The 20304-nt window shown below is 33.1% G+C and overlaps 1 protein-coding gene across 2 annotated transcripts; it reads right to left on the bottom strand.

Moving 5' to 3' along the window:
- Positions 1–1449: 1449 nt before the first annotated feature.
- Positions 1450–9198, bottom strand: LOC133834719 (pectin acetylesterase 9). Of its 2 annotated transcripts, XM_062264423.1 has the most exons (13): positions 8635–9196; positions 8455–8537; positions 7508–7637; positions 5729–5808; positions 5393–5479; positions 4379–4503; positions 4210–4270; positions 4011–4067; positions 3826–3903; positions 3604–3709; positions 3329–3480; positions 1907–2024; positions 1450–1813 (listed from the first exon to the last, which is right to left on the bottom strand). In XM_062264423.1, the coding sequence occupies exons 1-12, from the start codon at positions 8768–8770 to the stop codon at positions 1920–1922; spliced, it is 1200 nt and encodes a 399-aa protein (XP_062120407.1). In that variant the 5' UTR covers positions 8771–9196; the 3' UTR covers positions 1450–1813; positions 1907–1919. The 2 variants fall into 2 exon arrangements, with proteins under 2 accessions (XP_062120407.1, XP_062120408.1); XM_062264424.1 differs by lacking the exons at positions 1450–1813; positions 1907–2024 and adding an exon at positions 2037–2321 and having other exon boundaries at positions 8635–9198.
- Positions 9199–20304: the final 11106 nt, after the last annotated feature.

Here is a 20304-nt window from a genome sequence, read left to right as displayed (position 1 = left end):
TCCAGTCAAAATTAGGTTAAACACTTATTTGATCAATTATCTGATCTCGTGTAATATTTTATTTAGAGTTGTATTTGGTTTCATTATTTCCATTGAAATAAATATGGCTCTAACATAAATTTGATTTTTTTTTCTACTGTATATACTCTGAGTATATTTTTCTTTGTGCCATTTATGTTTTAATTATTGTATTTGAGTTTGACTTATTGCAATGCTTGTAGTAATGTCAAAAAAAAAAAAAAAAAAACACAAAGATATATACCAGTGCAAATAGGTCTAAAGAATAAGTAGGATTTTTTCACCCTCGAACTATGCACTATTGACAAATATGAGACTTTTGTTAGTTTCTGGGTGATGCGGCTGATTGAAGATTGATTTGAAAGTTTGGACACTTATGTGGCACTGCCACGTGTATAATAATTAAAAAACTAAAAAATTATATTTTTTTTCTTTTTTTAATAAAAATATTTTTTACTTATTTTTATTTAAATATTAAAAAAATCATATACAATAGTAACTTTAATAGTATTTTATTTGTACTATTTGCATGTATAATAAATTTATTTTTTGATTAATTATGCTTCAATTTTTTTCTTCAAAGATGGTGAATTTTTAAAATTAAATACATTAAACAAATTAAAAGGATGACAGGTAGTAGAAAAGTGATATTTCTCAAAGAAAAAAGAAGAAAGAAAATTGTAAATTATTGGATAGTGGTGACTGGGGTCATATTATAATCATACAATATTTATTATAATCATACTTTTCTACTCCAATTCATAATTTTTTTTATTTATTTAATTTTAAAAGTCACCATCTTTGAGGAAAAAAAATTGAAGCATTATCAATTAAACAAAAAATTTATTGTACATGCAAATAAAACTAAAGCAAATAGTACAAATAAAATACTATTAAAGTTACTATTATATATATTTTTTTTTTAATATTCAAATAAAAATAAGTAAAAATATTGTTATAAAAAAGAAAAAATAAGTAAAAAATATATAATTTTTAAATTATTTATTAGTTTTTTAATTAACTATACACGTGTCAGTGCCTAAACTGCTAAATCAACCCTCTGTCAGTCACGTCACCAAAAAACTAACGGAAGTCCCATATTCGATAACAGTGTATAGTTCGAGATAAATTTTAACAATGTGAAAATTTTAGGGGCACGAATTGCAAGTTGTAATAGTTCAGGGAAAAAATCCTATTTATTCTAATATGGTGTTTGGTACGAGAATTTTGTTTGGTGAGAATGAGAATGTCAAATCTAACTCATATTTGGTAAATTTATTTTTAATAGCATCATTATTTGTGTTTCTAAATGAGTCTAATTTTTTAAGTTAATTTGAGGGTAATATTTAACACTTAAAGATTTACATTCCCTTAATCTAAATCTCCTCTAATTCTACCTCATCTAATTCAAACCTCGCACCAACACCCCTATGATCAGCAAAGGAATGTAGGACATACTAGTCCAATGATGTAATAAATAATGTTTGCAGAGCAGTTGTAAACATATTGACTATTGCTTTAATTTTGGTTTTCTTTCTTTATCTTAAAAGAATAAAAATATGCGATACATGTAGTTTTCTTCTTTATTTTATTCCTAACTTTAGTAGTATTAATAGGTATGAATCAGTGTGTTTTGCTGTTCTTTTCCAAGAATCCAAGTCCAATGCTTCTTCCTAGTAGCCTTTAGCCCTTTACTTCACTGATAAGCTGCTTCAGGGAATCAGTTTTAGAGAATAAAAGAATCTTGATGAGAATTTTTTTTTTACTCTGTTCCACTTAAGCCCCGAATTTTCATCTGCAACAAATATAATATTGTAAATTAATGATGAAAAAAGCAAGATTGAAATATATTACATCAACAAGAATTAATTAATGGGAATATTATTACCTGAGCCTAAGGATTAAGGAATAAGATTATGGCACGTAGTGTCACATGGATAAGCACAATCTATTTCCTTGGTTATCCTCCTGCCGAAGTACCAATCTCCAACGGCTTCTGCAATCGTCTGATACACAACATAATAATATGTTTATCTATTGTAACACCAAATATATGTGTAATGAAACAGTACTATATATCTACACTACACAAACAGTCACATATTTGCTGCCCAGGGACGGAGGCACTTGTAGTGCCACTGCCAGGGGCCTTGGGGCCCTCAATTTTTTAATTTTTAACAACAAAACATAGTACTTTTATAATATTTGTTATGTTTTCTTCAAAATTTATAGTTTTGGCCTCTTGATTTTTTTTGTTACACTTTGGCCCCTTACTAATCAACTCTCTCTCTCCGTCCCTGTTGCTGCCAATATAAAACATAGAATTAAATTTTGCGTCAATTTGATTAGAGGGCTTGAACAAACTTTAAATTATTAATGTTATGATGTAGTTGTCATCTCAAATAAAATAGTAAATAGTAATGGGTGGAGTGATTAACAGTTGTAAGTATAGTAATGTAACATGAAGTGTGTGACATTCTTATAATAACAAGACCAAATATATATATATATATATAAAATGTTATTTGTTTTTTAAAAAAACAAGCCAAACCATAATTGAGGTGGTTTTATATCTTTGTAATATAATCATCATAAAAGTTCAAAAATAATCCTTCATTATGGATTTCATACAAACTTTACCTTAAATAAATGTCAATTTCAACAAAGGTAAATATTTTTCTAAAGAATATTCGAGAACTAAGATAAAATTAAAACGTTATAGAATATGTACACTAGTTAGGTCGCTCTTTGCAATTTATGGTTACTTTTAACACTGCCAAGTCGAAATCATTACAATAAATACAGCACCATATATGTGATATATATATATTTGAAAAGATATATGTGCAAATTTCTGTTTATTTTATTTAAAAAAAGGGATATGTATATATAAATATAGAGTTTTCACTTTAAGTCCTACCAATAAGGCTCCCAGTGTGCTTAATTTCTGAACAGTTTTTAGCACGATTTTTTTATGACCGTATATATTGTAACTATTTAGAGCATTCTGCAAATTTTCAGAAAAGTTCGAATAGTTTACAGTACCGAAAACTAATTTCAAACATGTTGCACGCATGACTAATTTTTTTTTGCGCGTGGAAAATAACATGTTTGAACCTAATTTTCGGTATTGTAAACTATCCAGAATTTTTTAAAAATTTGCGAATACTCTAAACAACTACAATATACACGATCATAAAAAAAAATCGCGCCGAAAACTGTTCGCGCATCGAGAATACTAATAGGACCACCGATAGGGGTTAAATTGAATAAATATATACAAATTTAAGAACATAGAGATTTTCAATACCTTATTGTGTACTCTTGGGGAGTCAACCGCAAACCATGTATCTTGCGTCTCACTTTGGCAATGAGCAAAACATGAATTAATATACATCCCATCTCTTCTTGAGTTTTGGGAGAAAGAATAGTATAGAGTAACAATCATATCATGCCTGAAATCTACAACCAAAATATCAAGATTACAAAAATGCAACAACATCAGGACAATCCTAAGAAATTTATAATTAATAATGGAACTTGAAATTAAGAAATTATCATGGAAGAATAACAATATATAATAACCTTGCAATATGGCTGTCTGGTTAGCATCACATGCAGCAGGATTAAGTTTGCAACGGTTCCAATGACCATGAGGATCAGCAGAAGGCGGCACCAACCCATGATGGAACTGTTAATATAACAATGCATTTTGAAGGTTTAATTACAATTGTCGTTTCAAATTAGAAAGTTGTGTTCATAAAACTTGGTTCATATCAAAGGCAACGAGAAAGAGTTAATTAGTACTTGGAATACGTCATATGCTGAGTTCAAAACAAAAAATGGTGTCTGAATGAATCTCAACGCGTACTGAGGAAAAAAGCACTGCACCAATAATATAGTTAAACATCAGACGAATGAGGTCATAAGGGAAACTTAGGCATTTAGCTTTATAGCCATTATATGATTCAAAATTGGTGAGGAAATAATACCAACTCTGGAAGATTAAGGTTTTTGGTACAGTTCTGGTCCAGATTTTGCTCTACTCCCTGTCAAATATGCAACCATGTTAATATAGAAGCTTTTATCAATACACCAATTTTCATATCTAAAAATAAATATTCTATATTTCGATGCAATATCAATCTTTTCTTTATATGTCTTTTGTTACGTGACTTTGAAAAAAGGTACCTGTAGAGAAACTATATCTTTATATAAAGACCTCATGGGGCGATTCAAGCTAATGTCTACTCTGTAAAAATGAAGAAAACAAAATAGCACAACAATTAAAAAAATGGAGTAAAAATAAAAAACACAAAACAGCAAATGAGTTTTTAATATAAATTAGAACTGAACTTACTCATCAAGAAAATAACCAGCATCACTCAAGCACTTTACAGTGGCATTTGTTGGTAAATATTTGGTGAAGTTATCACAATGCAAAAAGGAAGCTAAACCCCCAGCAGAGCATCCTGATAAAAGAGCCTAGAAAAGAGATCAAAATAATGACATTGAATAGCTATAAAGCATTCTCTTTTTTCAATTAAGTTATTTGTAAGATCATATATATAAGTGTCTGTGTGCAGCTAATCAAGTTTTAAGATATACTAAAAATGTTAGCAAGATATGTTTATATATCTCTTCTATATAAAATAATTATGTAGATAACGGAAATTTTTTGGTTTTAACGGTTTTTTATTTTTTTTAATGTTAACTTTAACGGAATATTCTTATATTTAACCGAATATTCTTATATTTAACGGTAGTTTGTAAATACTTAAACTTAAATAAAATAAAATAAATAATTAAAAAAATTAAAATAGGATATTTTTGAGATATTTTACAATGATAATTATTTAAAAATAATAAATAATTAAACAAATTAAAATATGATATTTTTTAGATATTTTACAATAATAATCATTTAAAAATAATAAATAATTAAACAAAGTAAAATATGATATTTTTGAGATATTTTACAATGATAATTATTTAAAAATAATAAAATCATACGATTTATAATTTAAATAAAATTTAATTAAAGTTAAACTCACTTATTAGAATAATATCATATTAAACATATAATATAATTTATTGTGAATTAGCAACAAATTATTTTTTCAAAAAACCAAGTAAAAATCTTAAATTTAAAATCTAAGTATAATATTTAATATTATATTAAATATATAATATATAATTTCTTGTTGTCACTCCTAAATTTAAAAATTAGAACAAATATAAACTTAAACAAAAAATAAAATTAATATAAATTTATATGACATTAATATAAATTTAATAAAAATAATTAATCAATTCAATAAATAAAACTAAGTAACACGTGCATTTATATCTAATATATGAAGGCAAAATATACCTTACGAGCCTGTCCTAGACCTTTAGGTAGAAGGTCAAGAATGATAGCTTCCCAGATCCTTTGACCTCTGAAATAGAGCAATGATGTCTGTCGTTCATTTTAGAGAACAAAATGAATTAAGTAAAAATATAATAATATATATATTTATAAGAATAATCAGCTGCAAAGTTGTGTCTGGTTACATTTTTTATACTCTGTTTTCTTTCCTTTAGAACGGCATTTCACATTTTGAGTATATATTTTCCAAGAATAGACCTGGATCACCATGAATGTAATATCCTAGAACTTTGCAAATTAGGTGTTTGAAAAAAAGAGAAAAGGTATTGAAAGAATTACCCCATTGTCAAATATCCCATCTCCAGCAAAAGAGGCTCCATCACAATATCTTAGCTTGACGCGGTTCCAATTGTAAAAATCTAGATGACAATCATAGCATGATAACTAATTCAAACCCAATAGAACTACAACATAACCATTGAAACTAGAACAAAAATTATTCATATTCAAAAATAAAAGCAAGCTCACTTAGCTTTCAACGAAAAATTAACCAATTTAGTATGGCACCATCTCCCAGCAAGAAAGTACATAATATACCCATGTACAAGTGATTGTGTACAATTTCAATGTGAGTATAATATTAATTTTCCAATCTGTAAATCATAATGCAAATTACCATTTGTAAAATAAAAAACAATAATTTCTTTCACAATAATTACCCTTTATGTCAGAAAAAGCTTCAGCAATCAATAAAATTCCCAAAGAACGAGATTTCCAAGTGATCAAACTAAACGAAACAAAAGGACACGGTCTGGCAAATTAAGCTGGCCACTTCTATGAAATAACAAAAAGCAGTCTACCAATCTGGCAACTATATATACTTTACCATAAAGATTTCAGCTCCAAAATTATGAGGTCTATGCCTCACCGAAGGGTTTTTTTTTTTTTTTTTTAAATTAAAGGGTTCTTAAGTGTAAATAAGGCCAAGATAAATGGCAAATCCTATGGCTCGAACCTTCAACAAACTGGTTCCTGTCTGTCAAGCAATGTACATAAGGACCATCAAAAACAGTTTCACAACTGTAAAGACTAAAAAGACAGAGACAATTATTACTTTTGTAATGAATCATAAATAGTCCCAATGCAATAATATCGACATTAATGTTTTAAATTAGCTTCCTAGTCAAATAACTAAGAGGTCAGGTCATCAGAAAGTAAGCAAATTAAAATGGTTATTGTCAGTAGCAATAATTATTAATAACTATATAATAATCACGTGAATCTGAAAAAGAAGACAATATAGACGTGACAAAACAGAGGTCTGTTTAAGTATTATTCATGGAGCTTTGTCTCACAAGTAACAGATTCGTTTTCAGACTCAGAGATCGGAAAGTGGTACGTCTATTAAAAAAAATTACTGATCTAATATTTTGCTAACAATAGAGGATGATGTAGGAAACACCACTTATAATTAAATTAATTTTAATTTATATGGTAAAATGTTATTTGTTCAATATTAGTAGTTTCTTCCTATCTAGCCCTTCTCCAACAAAAGGCCCCAATACGAGCCGGTGACAAATATAAGATATATATGTAACAAAAATCAATGAACATGTCAAGTGTCGGTTATATTTGTTCATTTTAGAGGTGTCTAGATGTAAGAGTATACAACTGTATATTGTCTGGTGTCTCGTATTTTAAAGTACTAAAGAACTTTCCTTATTTGGGTGACCATATGCGATTGTCTTGCTTTGCCTCCTAGATTATAAATTTCGTTTTGTCATTATTTACTGCCTGGACTTTTATTAGTGTCGCTAGGAATGAACTGTAGAAAATGGTATAATTTAAAAGAAAATGGTCTAATCACATGATTTTGTTTCCCATAAATGATGAAATCAAAGAACAGTATCTCTCATCTAGCATGGGAGAGTGACATTGACGACTTCAAAAAATGTTTGATGAGTGGCATAAATAATAGTAATGCTTTAATATTATTCATCGAACCATAATTCAATATGAAAGAAAACATTATAAAAATGCTTAAAAAAAATTAAACCCTTATCAACAACAACAAAAAAAAAAAAGGTTATACATACCAAGTAATTAAGAGTTACGTACCAGGATTAAGAGAAGCATTGTTGCTTAGGATTCCAGAGAAAATCTCAAACTTTGTCATGTAACGTGTTGATCCTCTGCGCGTATTAGCTCTCTCCAAGCATGAATTTACATCATTACACCACCCACCTCCCTACATAGATCAAATGATCATGATGATCAATAAGAACTTTAAGCAAATAAATGAGTGGTGAAAAAAGAAAAAAAGAAAAAGCACCATTAAACTGACATAACTTTGACCCATATATATCCACCCACTGAACTAAATGAACTATAATGCTTCAATATTCCAGCTATTATTACATCGTGGGCCATTTTTTAGGGACCAAAATCTATATATACATATTAAAAGCACTTTCAATATATGATCAGGACCATATCAATGGCATGCATAATCCAATGTAAGTAATCTCCTTTAGACCAGTTACGACTTACCCACTGGTTCTTTTGAGCCAGCAAACGAACGACATAGTCACATGAATCCCACTAATTATTATTCATTTTAAAAAAAAACATTGCTCAAATCTCATCACCCAATAATAATGTTGAATTTATGGCCATTACTAATTATTACTTGTTCTTAATGTGCACAAGCTGGAATCATGAAGTCACAAAAACAATAAGCCTAAAAAAAAAAAAAAAACGCGTGGCACAGTTAATGGGGTACGTGGCAGAATTTGTGTAGCGACACAATGGTTGGCTGCGCCGTTTAGAGAGAGAAAGTGCACGAGACACAAGGTTAAGAGGAGAGTTGAAGAAAATACGATGTCGTTTTAGTGGTATCTAGTTTTCGAGAACTCAACCAATCAAATTCAACTGCACCAAAGACCATGGCCAACAGAGCTTCTCGATGACCTCACCCAGTCAATCATTCCATGCATTGACATACTAACGTGTCAATCTGTAATTGGACGATATGAACAGTACTTTATCGTATATAAATTAATTACCTCAAATTGCAGAAGCCAATTTTTCGCTCCAGCTCCAAATCCTCTATGCAAATGATACGCCGGTAAACTCCCGTCCAAGCAAACTAAAATTAACCCAAAAAATATATTTATAATAAGCAAAATTATAAAATACGAAAAATATATTCTATATATATATTTCATGTTGAGAAAGAAACTTACGAGCTCCGAGAGCCGAAGCGTTCCGAACCAGAGTCATACCCACCAAAAGCCGACTTTGCTGAGAAAAAGCCTGCCACGGGGCGCAGGTTAGCATAGCCAGCGCAGATAAAACGACGACGTTCAGCTGCAATCCCATTTGAGCTTCTCAGTTTTCTGAGAAGTTTTTTTCTTACTATTAAAGGACTAGTGAAGAGAGGAATACAGAGATCCTGGAAATCTCGAGATAAATCACCATCAATGGAATATAATCTGAAAATGGAAAAAAGTTAATTCCAAAAAGTGAAAATCGGACCAGACGACACTGATATATGTGTGAATATATACAAAAATCCAAACACGGAAACGTGAGTAATTTGTTTTTCCGATTTTGGAATCAATGGGAACAAAAAAGAAAAATGATAGTAGCAGAGTTGTAGATCGAAGAGAGAGAGGATAAGATGTGTAGCTGGAAACGACGGCGTTTTCCGCAAAAGGTTAAGAGTGATGACAGTAGAGAGAGAGAGAGAGAGAGAGAAAGAGCTATGCTTGTCGTGTAGGGATGAATAGAGCTATGCTTTTACATGGAGAAGAGATGGTGGTGAATCAATCTGGTGATATATAGCAGAGGTAAACAGGTTTTCACCAGTGAAAATAATGTTGGACCCACTGTCCTAACTGACAGTTCTGTAATTAGGAATGTAAATAGAATATTATCTTTTAATTCTCAGTTATGTATTAATCCTAACTAATTAGTCAATATCATTAACAGAGTCGGTAAAAATAAAGAACAATAGCTAGAAATTATGGAAAATAGCTTCTGTTATTTCAAAATAACAGAATTGAGTATTCACCCACATAAAAATTTCAAGCTAAATAACAATAATAATACAAAAATGGTATTTGCTGTTGTTTACCAATAAATAGTCAATTTTGAAATTGTAAGGAAGGTGATTATATATGTCTATAATCTTTTTTTGGAGGGTTAGGTTTAAATTATGGCCACTTAATAATGAGTCATGAATGAGTATTAGGTTCTTCTTGCGTTGAAATTAGTATCCAACTGATCAGTTTTTAGTGAAGGGTTTTCAGTTTCAATACCTATATCCTATCTATCTATGTTCTATCCATTTTCCATGGTTTTTCAAATAATGATGGTAATAATAATAATACACCACCACCTTTGTGTGCCTCATTTTCATTTGATTATTTTTACAGCACTACTATTCAAGAATACTTTTTTATATTATATATAGCTAGTGGGATGTCATGTCATTCAAGAAAGAAATCGGCCCAAAAAGAAAATATGGTAATAGGATTCTTTCGAAGATTAAACAATTAAGAAAATGCTTAGTACAAGAAAAGATATAAAAAATAATTTTTTTTAAGAAAATCATCTAAATAGAAAATATGCTCATGCTCAATATTTATGGAATTTACAACTTATTTTTAAAATACTGAATGTTTATTTTTAAATATGCCATATTTAATTCAATAATTTTTTTAATTTGTTGTTCGTTACGTGTATTCTTTTATTTCATTTTCCTTGTTGACCTATTTTTATTGTTTCTTTTTCTTCTTGATCTATTTTTCTTTTACTATTTTTTTTCCCTTCTCCACCTAATTCTCTTTTATTGTTTTATTTTCTACACCAAATACCAAAATTTATTCTATTATTTTTTTTTTCTGTTTCATGTTTCCTCCCCACCTAATTCTCACAACAAAACCTTCTTCACTCTTAATTTTTTTTTTCAAAACCCAGCATAGAAATCATCATATGATTCTCTAACTCAGAAAATTTCACAAAAGCTCGATTTAATATGCAATTTCACATAATGATTATAAGTTATAAAAATGCAATTAATTTACTGCTAGTTTGACCCTACTTAGTATTATTATTCATATAATTAGTATGAAAATTGATAAAATTTTGATTTTAAAATAATAAAACATGAATATTTACAACACAAATATTTTATAGTTTTGCACAACACTTTTATACCATATCGAGTTATAATTTTATAACAAAAAGAATGAACACTCCTACGACAAAGATAGTTTGTAACAAACAAATAAATTACGAGAAAATATTATTTCTATTCCATTTTTTAGGGAATACTTAATTGATCCTTGTATTTTATTAAATAAAAATTAAGATAATTTGTTTTACAAAATGCATCAATATAGTATTCTAGATTCAATTTTTGTCAAAATATTTTAAATTATAAGATCAATTCTTAATTCGTTAGTGATAACTTGTGAAAGAAAGAATATATTCAAAAATATTTTTGCCAAAATTGGGTCTAGGGTACTATTTTCATTCATTTTATGAAACATAAGATCTAAATTATCAACATAGTGGCCAACCACATATTCGTGAAAAACACAAAAGTCAAACCGGTATCATAATGCCAACCCTTATTTGAGACATATATCGTTTTGCCTCACTCTATTAATTCAGAATTTCATCGGTTGTATATAAGGAGACAATTAAGCAATTATGTCATGTTTACTAAAGGGTAATGGGAATGATATGTATTGTAATGATTCTCATTTATTTGTTTCCTATTAATCAGTAAAGAGAGAAGTTTGTGGGACCCACTCAAATTAAGGAGAAATGAAAGGTGTTACACCCAGATTTCTAGCATGAGGAGTTATGATCCCGAAATCTAGGCTCGTTAGGTGTAAGCTCGAAATATGCACGGTCGTCATATGATCCTTCAGTCAGACCGTGTTGCTGTAAATAACGACCTCGAAAGCTCGAGGGGTGTGAAGCCTCGAATATGCTATGAGCTCGCAATAGCCATGGTTCAACACTTGTATATACTTCCTGGTGCATCTTTTTCCTATAGACGAGATGGTTCGAGCTCGAGAAGTGTAAACTCGAATGTAATGACTTCGTCAATGGTTACTTGTTCTGAGCATAGGCGAAGTAAGATGACGAGCTCGCAATTGACAAATAGTCTCGAAGATGTAGTTGACTCCGCATCTGAGCTAATCAGTTACATGTGAATGTATTTATTGTTGTAAAATTCCTATGTTTAAGGGATATTATATAACTTGTTAACCAATCCCACGTTTTATGGGATGCTTAATGTAATGCCCCAAATTTCCTAATAAGGTTTAGGACCTTGATTAGGAGGCCGGGGGGGCCATAATTGATTTATTATAGTATTTAATGATTATATGCATGTTTACGTGGATTGTATTATTATATGATGGCAAATGCATGCATATGGGCTCATATGTTAAATATGAGGGTAATTTAGTAATTTGGCCACTGCGGGCGTAATTGTATATTTTGGGTGCATGATTGTGATTAATTAATACAGCCACATTATAAGGTGGATTGGTTCGAGCTATCGACATGAGACAATCATGAGATGTAAGTGTTCGGTCTAGTCATAATGGGTTTAAGCTCGAGGCTCGGGGTGAGTCTCGGGGTGGTATTAATGATTAAAGCGTTACCGGGGACTTTAGGGTAACGGGATATGAATTATTAGTGTTTGAGGATATTGAGATTAGCGGGAATTGGGAAGCGTTAATTATGATTAACGGGTTAAGCAAAAAGTACCAATTTTACCCCTAGAATGGTTTTAGAGGCTTAAGATGACACAAGGGTAATTTGGTCATTTTAGGGGTGGATATATATGGTTTTAGATGGCTGTAAAACAGAACCAAAAACAGAGTTCTCCTCCTCTTCAACCCGTACACCACCCCTCACCATCTTCTCTTTGGTGTTCTTGAGGCCATCTTGGGGTTTTGAGCTAGGAAATCAAAGGTGGCAGCTAGGGGACTTATTACAACCATTAAAGGGGATTCAAAGCTGTGTTTGAGGTGAGTTTTAGCCTTTGAACTCAGGTGATACTCTGTTTTCTTCTCTGGTTTTCAGCTTTGATTTCTTACTAAAAGTTTGGATTCAAAGGGGTTTTGATGGATTATAAGATTGGGCTTTGATGAGGGGAGGTTATGGGTGTTGTCTAGGGGTTTAATTGTATGTTAGGAGGAGGTTTTATGAAGGTTTGAAGGACTGGTTTGAGAAGATATCGCACAAGGGAAAAACTGGTTCGTGCATGGTCGGTTGCTGGTTTGGGCTGAGCGCCGCGGCGCAGCAGGGGAGCGCCGCGGCCCTTGGCGTCTGACAGAGGGAGATCCCTCTCTGTTTGAGGGCGCGCCGCGGCGCAACAGGGGAGGGCTACGGCCCTTAAGGCCATTTTGACCAAAAACATGTTTTTAGCTTGGGGATTCAAGCCATAGGCCTCGAGGTTGAACCTAGTACCCAGTTAAGTGGGGATTGATGTCCCGGAGGCTAGATATTGATTTGGGAACTTATGTTGATCATTTTTATTGATGATACCTTATATTTGGTTATGACTAGGTGACCGCTAAGGGACTAAAAGTTGATTGTTCTCAAGGGTCGTTCTTTAAATCATTTTAGCTCGACTTTGAGGTAAGAAAACTGCACCCTGTGTAAACGTGACATGCATGGCTATTATGATGCATGTTGGTTGATTACTGAGTATGACATGCGTGGTTATCATTGATGCATGTCGGTTGATTATTATGTGTGACATGCATGGCTATTCTTGATGCATGTTGGTTGACTATTAAACGTGACATGCATGACTGTTATTGGTGCATGTTGGATGGTTGAATATATTGCATATGATGCATAAGAAACATGTGAATAGGACATGCTTTGTATACTGGATGTGATATCGTTCAGAGCTTGAGCCTCTGTGTTAATGCATAGCCCTAATTGTATTGGTATCTGTTAGTAAGCATGCTAAATACCTTGTTTATGGACATTGGACATGTGATATATGTTTGGTGGCATGGCTTACCTGTGTATGGCGCTGACTTATTAGTCAGAATCGACAATGGTGTCAGATCCGTCTGTGAAGCTGTGACTTATCAGTTAAGTTCACCACGGGCTGAGCACTGGTCGCGTTTTACCGACCCAAGGGTCAGAAGTGGCAGTGCGTTGTGAACGCCGGGCCGATTAAAGATTGGATCTAATCGAGGTCGGCATTGAATGACTCATATGGGGTATTAGTGCTAGACCGACCGGAAGGTCAATGAGAACTATAAGCGCTTGCCTGGTCTATGACCAGATGACTATAGCCAAGGTATATGACCCCGATGACCATTTGTCACATGGCTAAGGAAAGTTGTCCATAGTTTCGACTCTAGAGTCGTGAGGATGGTTATGTTGGTGACTAATCACCATGCACCTATCCTAACCAAGCTTATGAAGGAACACTTATCAGTTGAGTCATGGTGACCCTATCGTCACGTGGCTAGAGGGAGCGATGCTCATTATTGTGACTTTTGGCTATTGTCACCTATCTGGATGGACCATTGGTTCCAAATGGTTACTATGGTCCTAGTTGATATTATATCATGTTATATTGTGTTTTCTTGCTGGGCTTTGGCTCACGGGTGCTACGTGGTGCAGGTAAAGGCAAGAGGAAGCTGGACCATCCTTGAGTTGGAGAGCTTAGGTGATGACGTGTACATATGCAGATGCTCGTCCGCCACGGCCGAGGTTTAAAGTGGAACTAGGGTTGAACCCTGTTTTGCCGCTTAGAACGGCCTGTTGTAAATATTTTCTGTAATAAACTCTGAAACTTTATTTTCGGGATCCCAATGTATATATTAAACGTTCTAGTAAAACGTTACATCTTAACCAAAATGTTTAAACCCTAAATCGCTAATCATACTTAGTTACACGTTTTTGCCAAATGACTCGATTAGCGAGTTTAGCACTGTTTACAAGGCACACCGTAACGGTCCCTGGAGTTTGGGGCGTTACACTTAATGCATTAAATGACATTATATTATTTGATTTACAGAATATCTTTCCGAAATATGTGGGAACGAATTCTAAAACATTCTCTATAAATAGAGAAGGAAACACCATTTCTAAGGGACATAAAAATTTAACTGCTGAACCACGTAAAAAAGATCATGCTTTCATCTTCTTTTATTTCCTCTAATATATTCTTGTTTAATTGCTCTCATTTTTAAGTTGACGAAAAACGGCATCAACAAAAGGAAATAGTTCTCATTCCATCTCTCTCGGGAAACATATTACCCCTAAATACTTTTTTTTTTCTTTTTTAATAAATAAAATTTAAAAGACAAATCTATCCTTATAAAATTCTATCTCTTCTAACCCTAGCATAAAACGTTATTCACTCTTCTCCTTCATTTTCATAGTGCCTCCATTTATCAAAGTTGTGTAAAAATCTACTTTCACTCCAAAGCTACACTTTTTTTTTTACAAATAGGTAAGATTTTATGAATCTTTTCCAATTTGAATGATGTATATTCTAATTTTGATAGTTTAAATGTATATTGTGTTTATGTATTGTGTATTGTATTGATTTTTCCCCCTCTAATGTCATTGAAGGAATGCATTTTCAATTGAATTTTCATTGTATGTTTTTGTTTTATTGATTATATATTGAATCTTGTGCCATGAATACGATTTGTTAAATTTTTTTAAGGAAAAGCTTATACGACCGATGAAGATTTCTTTAAAAAAAATTAAGAAAAAGCTTATACGATAGATAGATGAAGATTTATTAAAATCAAGAAAAAACTTAGACCATAGATGAAGATTTCTTTTAAAAAAAACTTAATTTTACGATTACTATGTAATCTGTTACATTTGTTTATATTTATATTTATATATATACATATCTTTAAGAAAAATAAAGTCTGGAAAAAAATTAATCTTTTTTAAAAAATATTCCTTATAGTTAGACTCCATTTAAAAAAAAGGAAAAAATCTTTAAAAAATCTTGTTATGATACTTTCATTAAAAAAATATCTAGCTTAGATAAAAAATAATTAATAATTGTAAAAATAATTCTAACTAATGTGATGGTTTTCTTTAAAAAAAACACACACACACATACATTGGCTTAGATACAAACTTTTGAATTATATTTATTGCAAACTCCTAAGTTTATGTAATATTTATAAGCTAATTAATAAATTTACACAAATGCATATACATAAATATTAAATACATAACACTATGAGCACCATTTCAAATACTTGTTGAGTGCCTTTCGTGTTATTAAATCTCTTGTAAATTTTTTTTCAAATATATTAATTGAGATGAAGTAATTTTTATAAATATGTACATTTTCAACTATCCATTAGTATAATATATGTCTATATGCATATTCATCCAAACTAACGTTTTGATTATCATAACATATTTTATAGTGTACCTTAAAGAAAGTTCACATGTCTTAATAGACTCTAGAATTTAGAATATCTATTAATTAAATATGTAATTAAATACATTCTTAATACAAGTTTGATACAAAAAATTAAGAATTAACATTTTGTAGGTAACTTATATATATATAGAAAATATGATAATTGCATTATTTTTTATGCTAACATATTGTATTTTTTTTGTAAACAAATGACTCGTTTAAGTTTAGCAAGAAAGAAAAAACTATTATTGTGATACAAAGTTTGATTGTACTTTTAGAAGTTATTTTGTATGTATGTACAACTGCATGTACTTATGCACGGATAAATTATAAAAGACATCTCAGTCGTCAATTATCCATTATGAGAGTATATAGACAGTTAGAAAACTTACATGATTTAGTGTATGAAAGTGATGCCAAATGTGTTTCACAATTAAGAATGGATAGACAAACATTTTTAAGATTATGTAACATACTCACTACAAGGGGAAATTTAAGGAGGACACGAAATGTGTCGATCGAGGAGATGGTGGCAATGTTCCTATATATTCTAGCACACCATCATAAGAATCGAGTTGTTGGTTTTAGTTTCAAAACATCAGGAAAAACTATTAGCAAATATTTCCATGAGTGTTTAAAAGCAATGATTGTATGCCAAAAAGAATTTTGGAGAAAACCTGAACCAGTATTAGATACCTCAATTGATCCAAGGTGGAAGTGGTTTAAGGTATGAAGTATGAATTCAAAATTCTAGTTGTTAATTGTTAACTAAAATAATTCATAATAAGTTTAATGAATTTGATGTAGAATTGTTTGGGAGTGTTTACCCGAAAAATATTTGCTTGATGACGTGGCACAATATGGACGTATGTGGATAGCACGTGAATGTTTAGTGATGTTAGTCTGGTCGACCAACGATCAGGATAGCAAGTTGCTCGATGGATTCAAGAAAGATGTTGAACAGTAAGACAAAAGATATGCTGACATATGCGACCAGGTCTAATCATAGTAATAAAGCCAAAGTTCAAATACAATTATAAGTCAGATATTTCTAAGATATTTGACCCTCTTTATGTGTAACTATTATGAATTATGTTATTATTCAAATATGCTTATAACAAAGTTTAAACACGGTCCATCTGCCCATATGTACTTCCTTGAACCTATAAATAGGACTCATGGGATTCATTTAAGGACAAACAATAATTGGTATTCAAAGAGAACTAGTGTTTTTATACACGACTTTTGTAATCCACTTTGAAGCTTGTGAAACTTAGTGAACCCTAGTTTGCTGATCGCAGGTTTCAGAGTTTACATTAATAGAAACACTAAGTGGACGTAGGTTATTACCAATCTCTGGGGCCAAACCACTATAAAATATTCGTGTTGTTTAGTTCTTGCATTCAACTAATTAATTCTTATCGTTTTTAGTGACTCCGTATCGTTGGCTAAATCATTAGTCAACATTTTAGTACTTTCATTGAGAGCTGAACTCAAGAACTTCAAGATAAACAATGGCGAAAACCTCCAAGAAAGCGGGTCAGACGGGGCAGACATCTGATAGTATGCCAAATCAACCTCCTCCACAAAATGTAGCGGAGGACGAGCCACAAGTAGAAATGGAAGAGGAAGAGATGGATGTTGAAACTTTGCGAACAACTTTGATAGTATTGCAAGAGGAATTAGCTACTCTGAAAGCTGATCAAGAGAATGTGGCTAAAACGATGGTGTTGCAGCAAATGGAGATTGACTGGCAGCGCCGAGAACTGAATGAGCGACAGGTTGACATGGACCACCGGTAGAGAGATGCCACGACAACTTTAGAAGCAACCATTCAGTTGGCTCAAGGACATCCTGCACCAACCTCTCAAGCAGATCAGCCACCAAGCTCTCACCCTCACCAAAGTCCACAGTCAGAGCATCCCCAATACCATCACAATCCACCACACCCAAGGAGTCATCAAAGACCAGAGCAAGCTCCCGCTGCTCAGCAGGAAAGACCAACCCAAAATCCAGACAGAAACAGCGAGCAACAACCACCCTCTCGATCTGGTCAGGATAACGTTAAACAACACAGGCAGAATAGGGCCGAGCAGCGTCCCAAAAGCCCTAAACGCTAGACAGCTGGAGAACAAAACCCTCCTGGTAGGGGACAATGTCCCTCGGGAAGCAGAAGGCAAGTGGACTCAGGCTTTGCGGTCCGGGATCCCTCGCGACATAGTAATGTCAGAGGACCTAATGACCAATGCAGGCCCCCACCTGTTTATCGAGACGAACCAAGAGGAAGAGAAGGGAACAATGCGTATAGCAGGTCGCACACTCATAGGTTGCAATTTAGAGATGGCCGTGATTATAATGAGGCAGACTCTGGCAAGAGAAAAAATGGTCGACAGTAGGAGGAAAGAGACGGACAGCAAGATCCTTCGCCAATGGAGAACCAACCGACGAGCCAAAATGCTGAGGGACAGCCTAAACAACCCAATGTCTTTGACTGACTAGGTGAAAGTGAGCAGAGATGTAGGGATGAAATCTGAGGGATGTGATCAATAATCTAAGGGAAAGACATGATGAGTACTTCTGCTCGGCCCTAGCCGCTCCAGCAATAAAAGATGCTCTACAAGCTCAGATAGATGCCTTGAATAAGCTTGTGCAGTAGCTAATTGGGAATAAAATGTCCCACATAAAGTTTGATCGAAGAAAGGGCATCCCATTCGTTAATAGAATTGTTGTGGTAGAAATCCCGAGCATATTCAAAATGCCAGTTCTACCCAACTTCACGGGAGGAGAAGATCCATTATCTCACATAAACAAGTTTGAGATACAAATGGACATCCAGAAGGTGTCCGAAGATGCTTGGTGCATGATTTTTCTTGCCACTTTGTCTGAATCTACTCAGGAATGGTATTTCAAATTCCATCCGGCCAGTATAATTTCTTGGGAGATGTTCGTGAAGGAGTTTTACAGGCAATTTTATGCTGGTCGAATACATCCAACAGAGGCTAATCAGCTGGTCGACATTCGACAAAAGGAAGGAGAAACTCTCAAGGAGTATATCCAGCGGTTTATGCGAGCGGCTGCTAGGGCCAAAACTGTTGGAGACGAGGGAAAAATGATGGCAATCACAATTGGAGTGCGACGCCATTCTCCTCTCTAGAGTAGTCTGTGAAAGAATGGAGTCAAGAGCACTCAAGAATTTCTGGATTGAGTAGACAATTATATCAAACTCGAGGAGGCCGTTGCCAATGAAGGAAAGTCCCCAAAGGATGGCCAGAGTAAGAAAGAAGACCCAACCAAAGCCGACAGTAGGTCTGGTAAACCCAATGGCAATAGAAAAGGTAACAGTAAGAATGGGGGAAAAGGGGCGAACACTAAACCAGCGACATTTGATAGCAAGTGCCCTAAACAAAACAGATATGAACCAAGGTTCACCAATTACACTACCCTGGTCGATAGCCGAGCTGAAGTGTATCAGGCCAGTCATACCACCGTTCCTTTTAGGTGACCAACCCTGATTAGGAAAGAAATATCCAAAAGGGATACGACGAAGTTTTGTTGTTTTCACAACGGCTATTACCAAGATACAAATGAGTGTAACTAGCTCAAGGATGAGAACGAGTTCCTTATTCGACAAGGACATTTGAGGAGATATGTGCGAACAGGGGGAAGTTCTCAGTAGGAGGCTCATTGTAATGCCCCAAATCTCCGATATGGTTTAATGGCGGGAATAGTAGGCCGGGAGGGCCATACTTGTTTAATTAAGCCATTAATTGATAAAATGCATGTATATGTGAATTATATTATAATATGATGTTAAATGCATGCATGTGGGTCCACATTTCATGACAGGGGTATTTTGGTAATTTGGCCCGTTGAGGGCGTAGTTGTATATTTGTATGCATGTCGGTGATATATTGTTAAGACCACATTATAATGTGGATTTGCTCGAGCTATTCGGCATGAGACGATCTTTGAATATTAAGTAGCGGTTTAGTCATAACGGGATTAAGTTCGAGGCTCGGGGTGAGTCTCAGGATGTTTTAATGATTAGAGCGTTGCCGGGAATAAAATGGGTAACATGATATGAATTATTGGTATTTGAGAATATCGAGAATAGCAGGAATTGGAGAGCGTTAATTATGATTAACGAGATAGGTTGGAAAGGTCAAATTTTCCCTTGGAGAGACTTTAGAAGCTTTAAATGACCTAGGGGCATTAGGGTCATTTGACTTAGGATATACATGGTTTAAGTTGGCTATAGAAACATACAAAACAAAAATAGAGCAAAGCTTCTCCTTCCCGTACATCATCTTCTCCCTATCTCCCTTTGAGGTTTTTGGTCCCAAATTGAAGTATCAAGCTAGGAAATCAAAGCTTGGAGGTTATAGACTTAGTTCATCTACTAAGGAGGATTCAAAACCAGCTGGAGGTAAGAAATTGTCCATGATTTTGAAGTTAT

This window comes from Humulus lupulus, chromosome 5 (genome assembly GCF_963169125.1).
Source record: "Humulus lupulus chromosome 5, drHumLupu1.1, whole genome shotgun sequence".
NCBI classification, from domain to species: Eukaryota; Viridiplantae; Streptophyta; class Magnoliopsida; order Rosales; family Cannabaceae; genus Humulus; species Humulus lupulus.
This window is presented reverse-complemented; position numbering and strand designations above follow the sequence as displayed.

What these genes read in the sequence shown, in the direction of transcription:
- LOC133834719 (XM_062264423.1), bottom strand. Translation starts at nt 8,770, where the DNA reads ATGGGATTGCAGCTGAACGTCGTCGTTTTATCTGCGCTGGCTATGCTA. An exon ending in CGCTTCGGCTCTCGGAGCTC is followed by an intron (nt 8,538 to 8,634) that starts GTAAGTTTCTTT and finishes GGTTAATTTTAG; the next exon opens with TTTGCTTGGACGGGAGTTTA. An exon ending in CAGCATATGACGTATTCCAA is followed by an intron (nt 3,710 to 3,825) that starts GTACTAATTAAC and finishes TTATATTAACAG; the next exon opens with TTCCATCATGGGTTGGTGCC.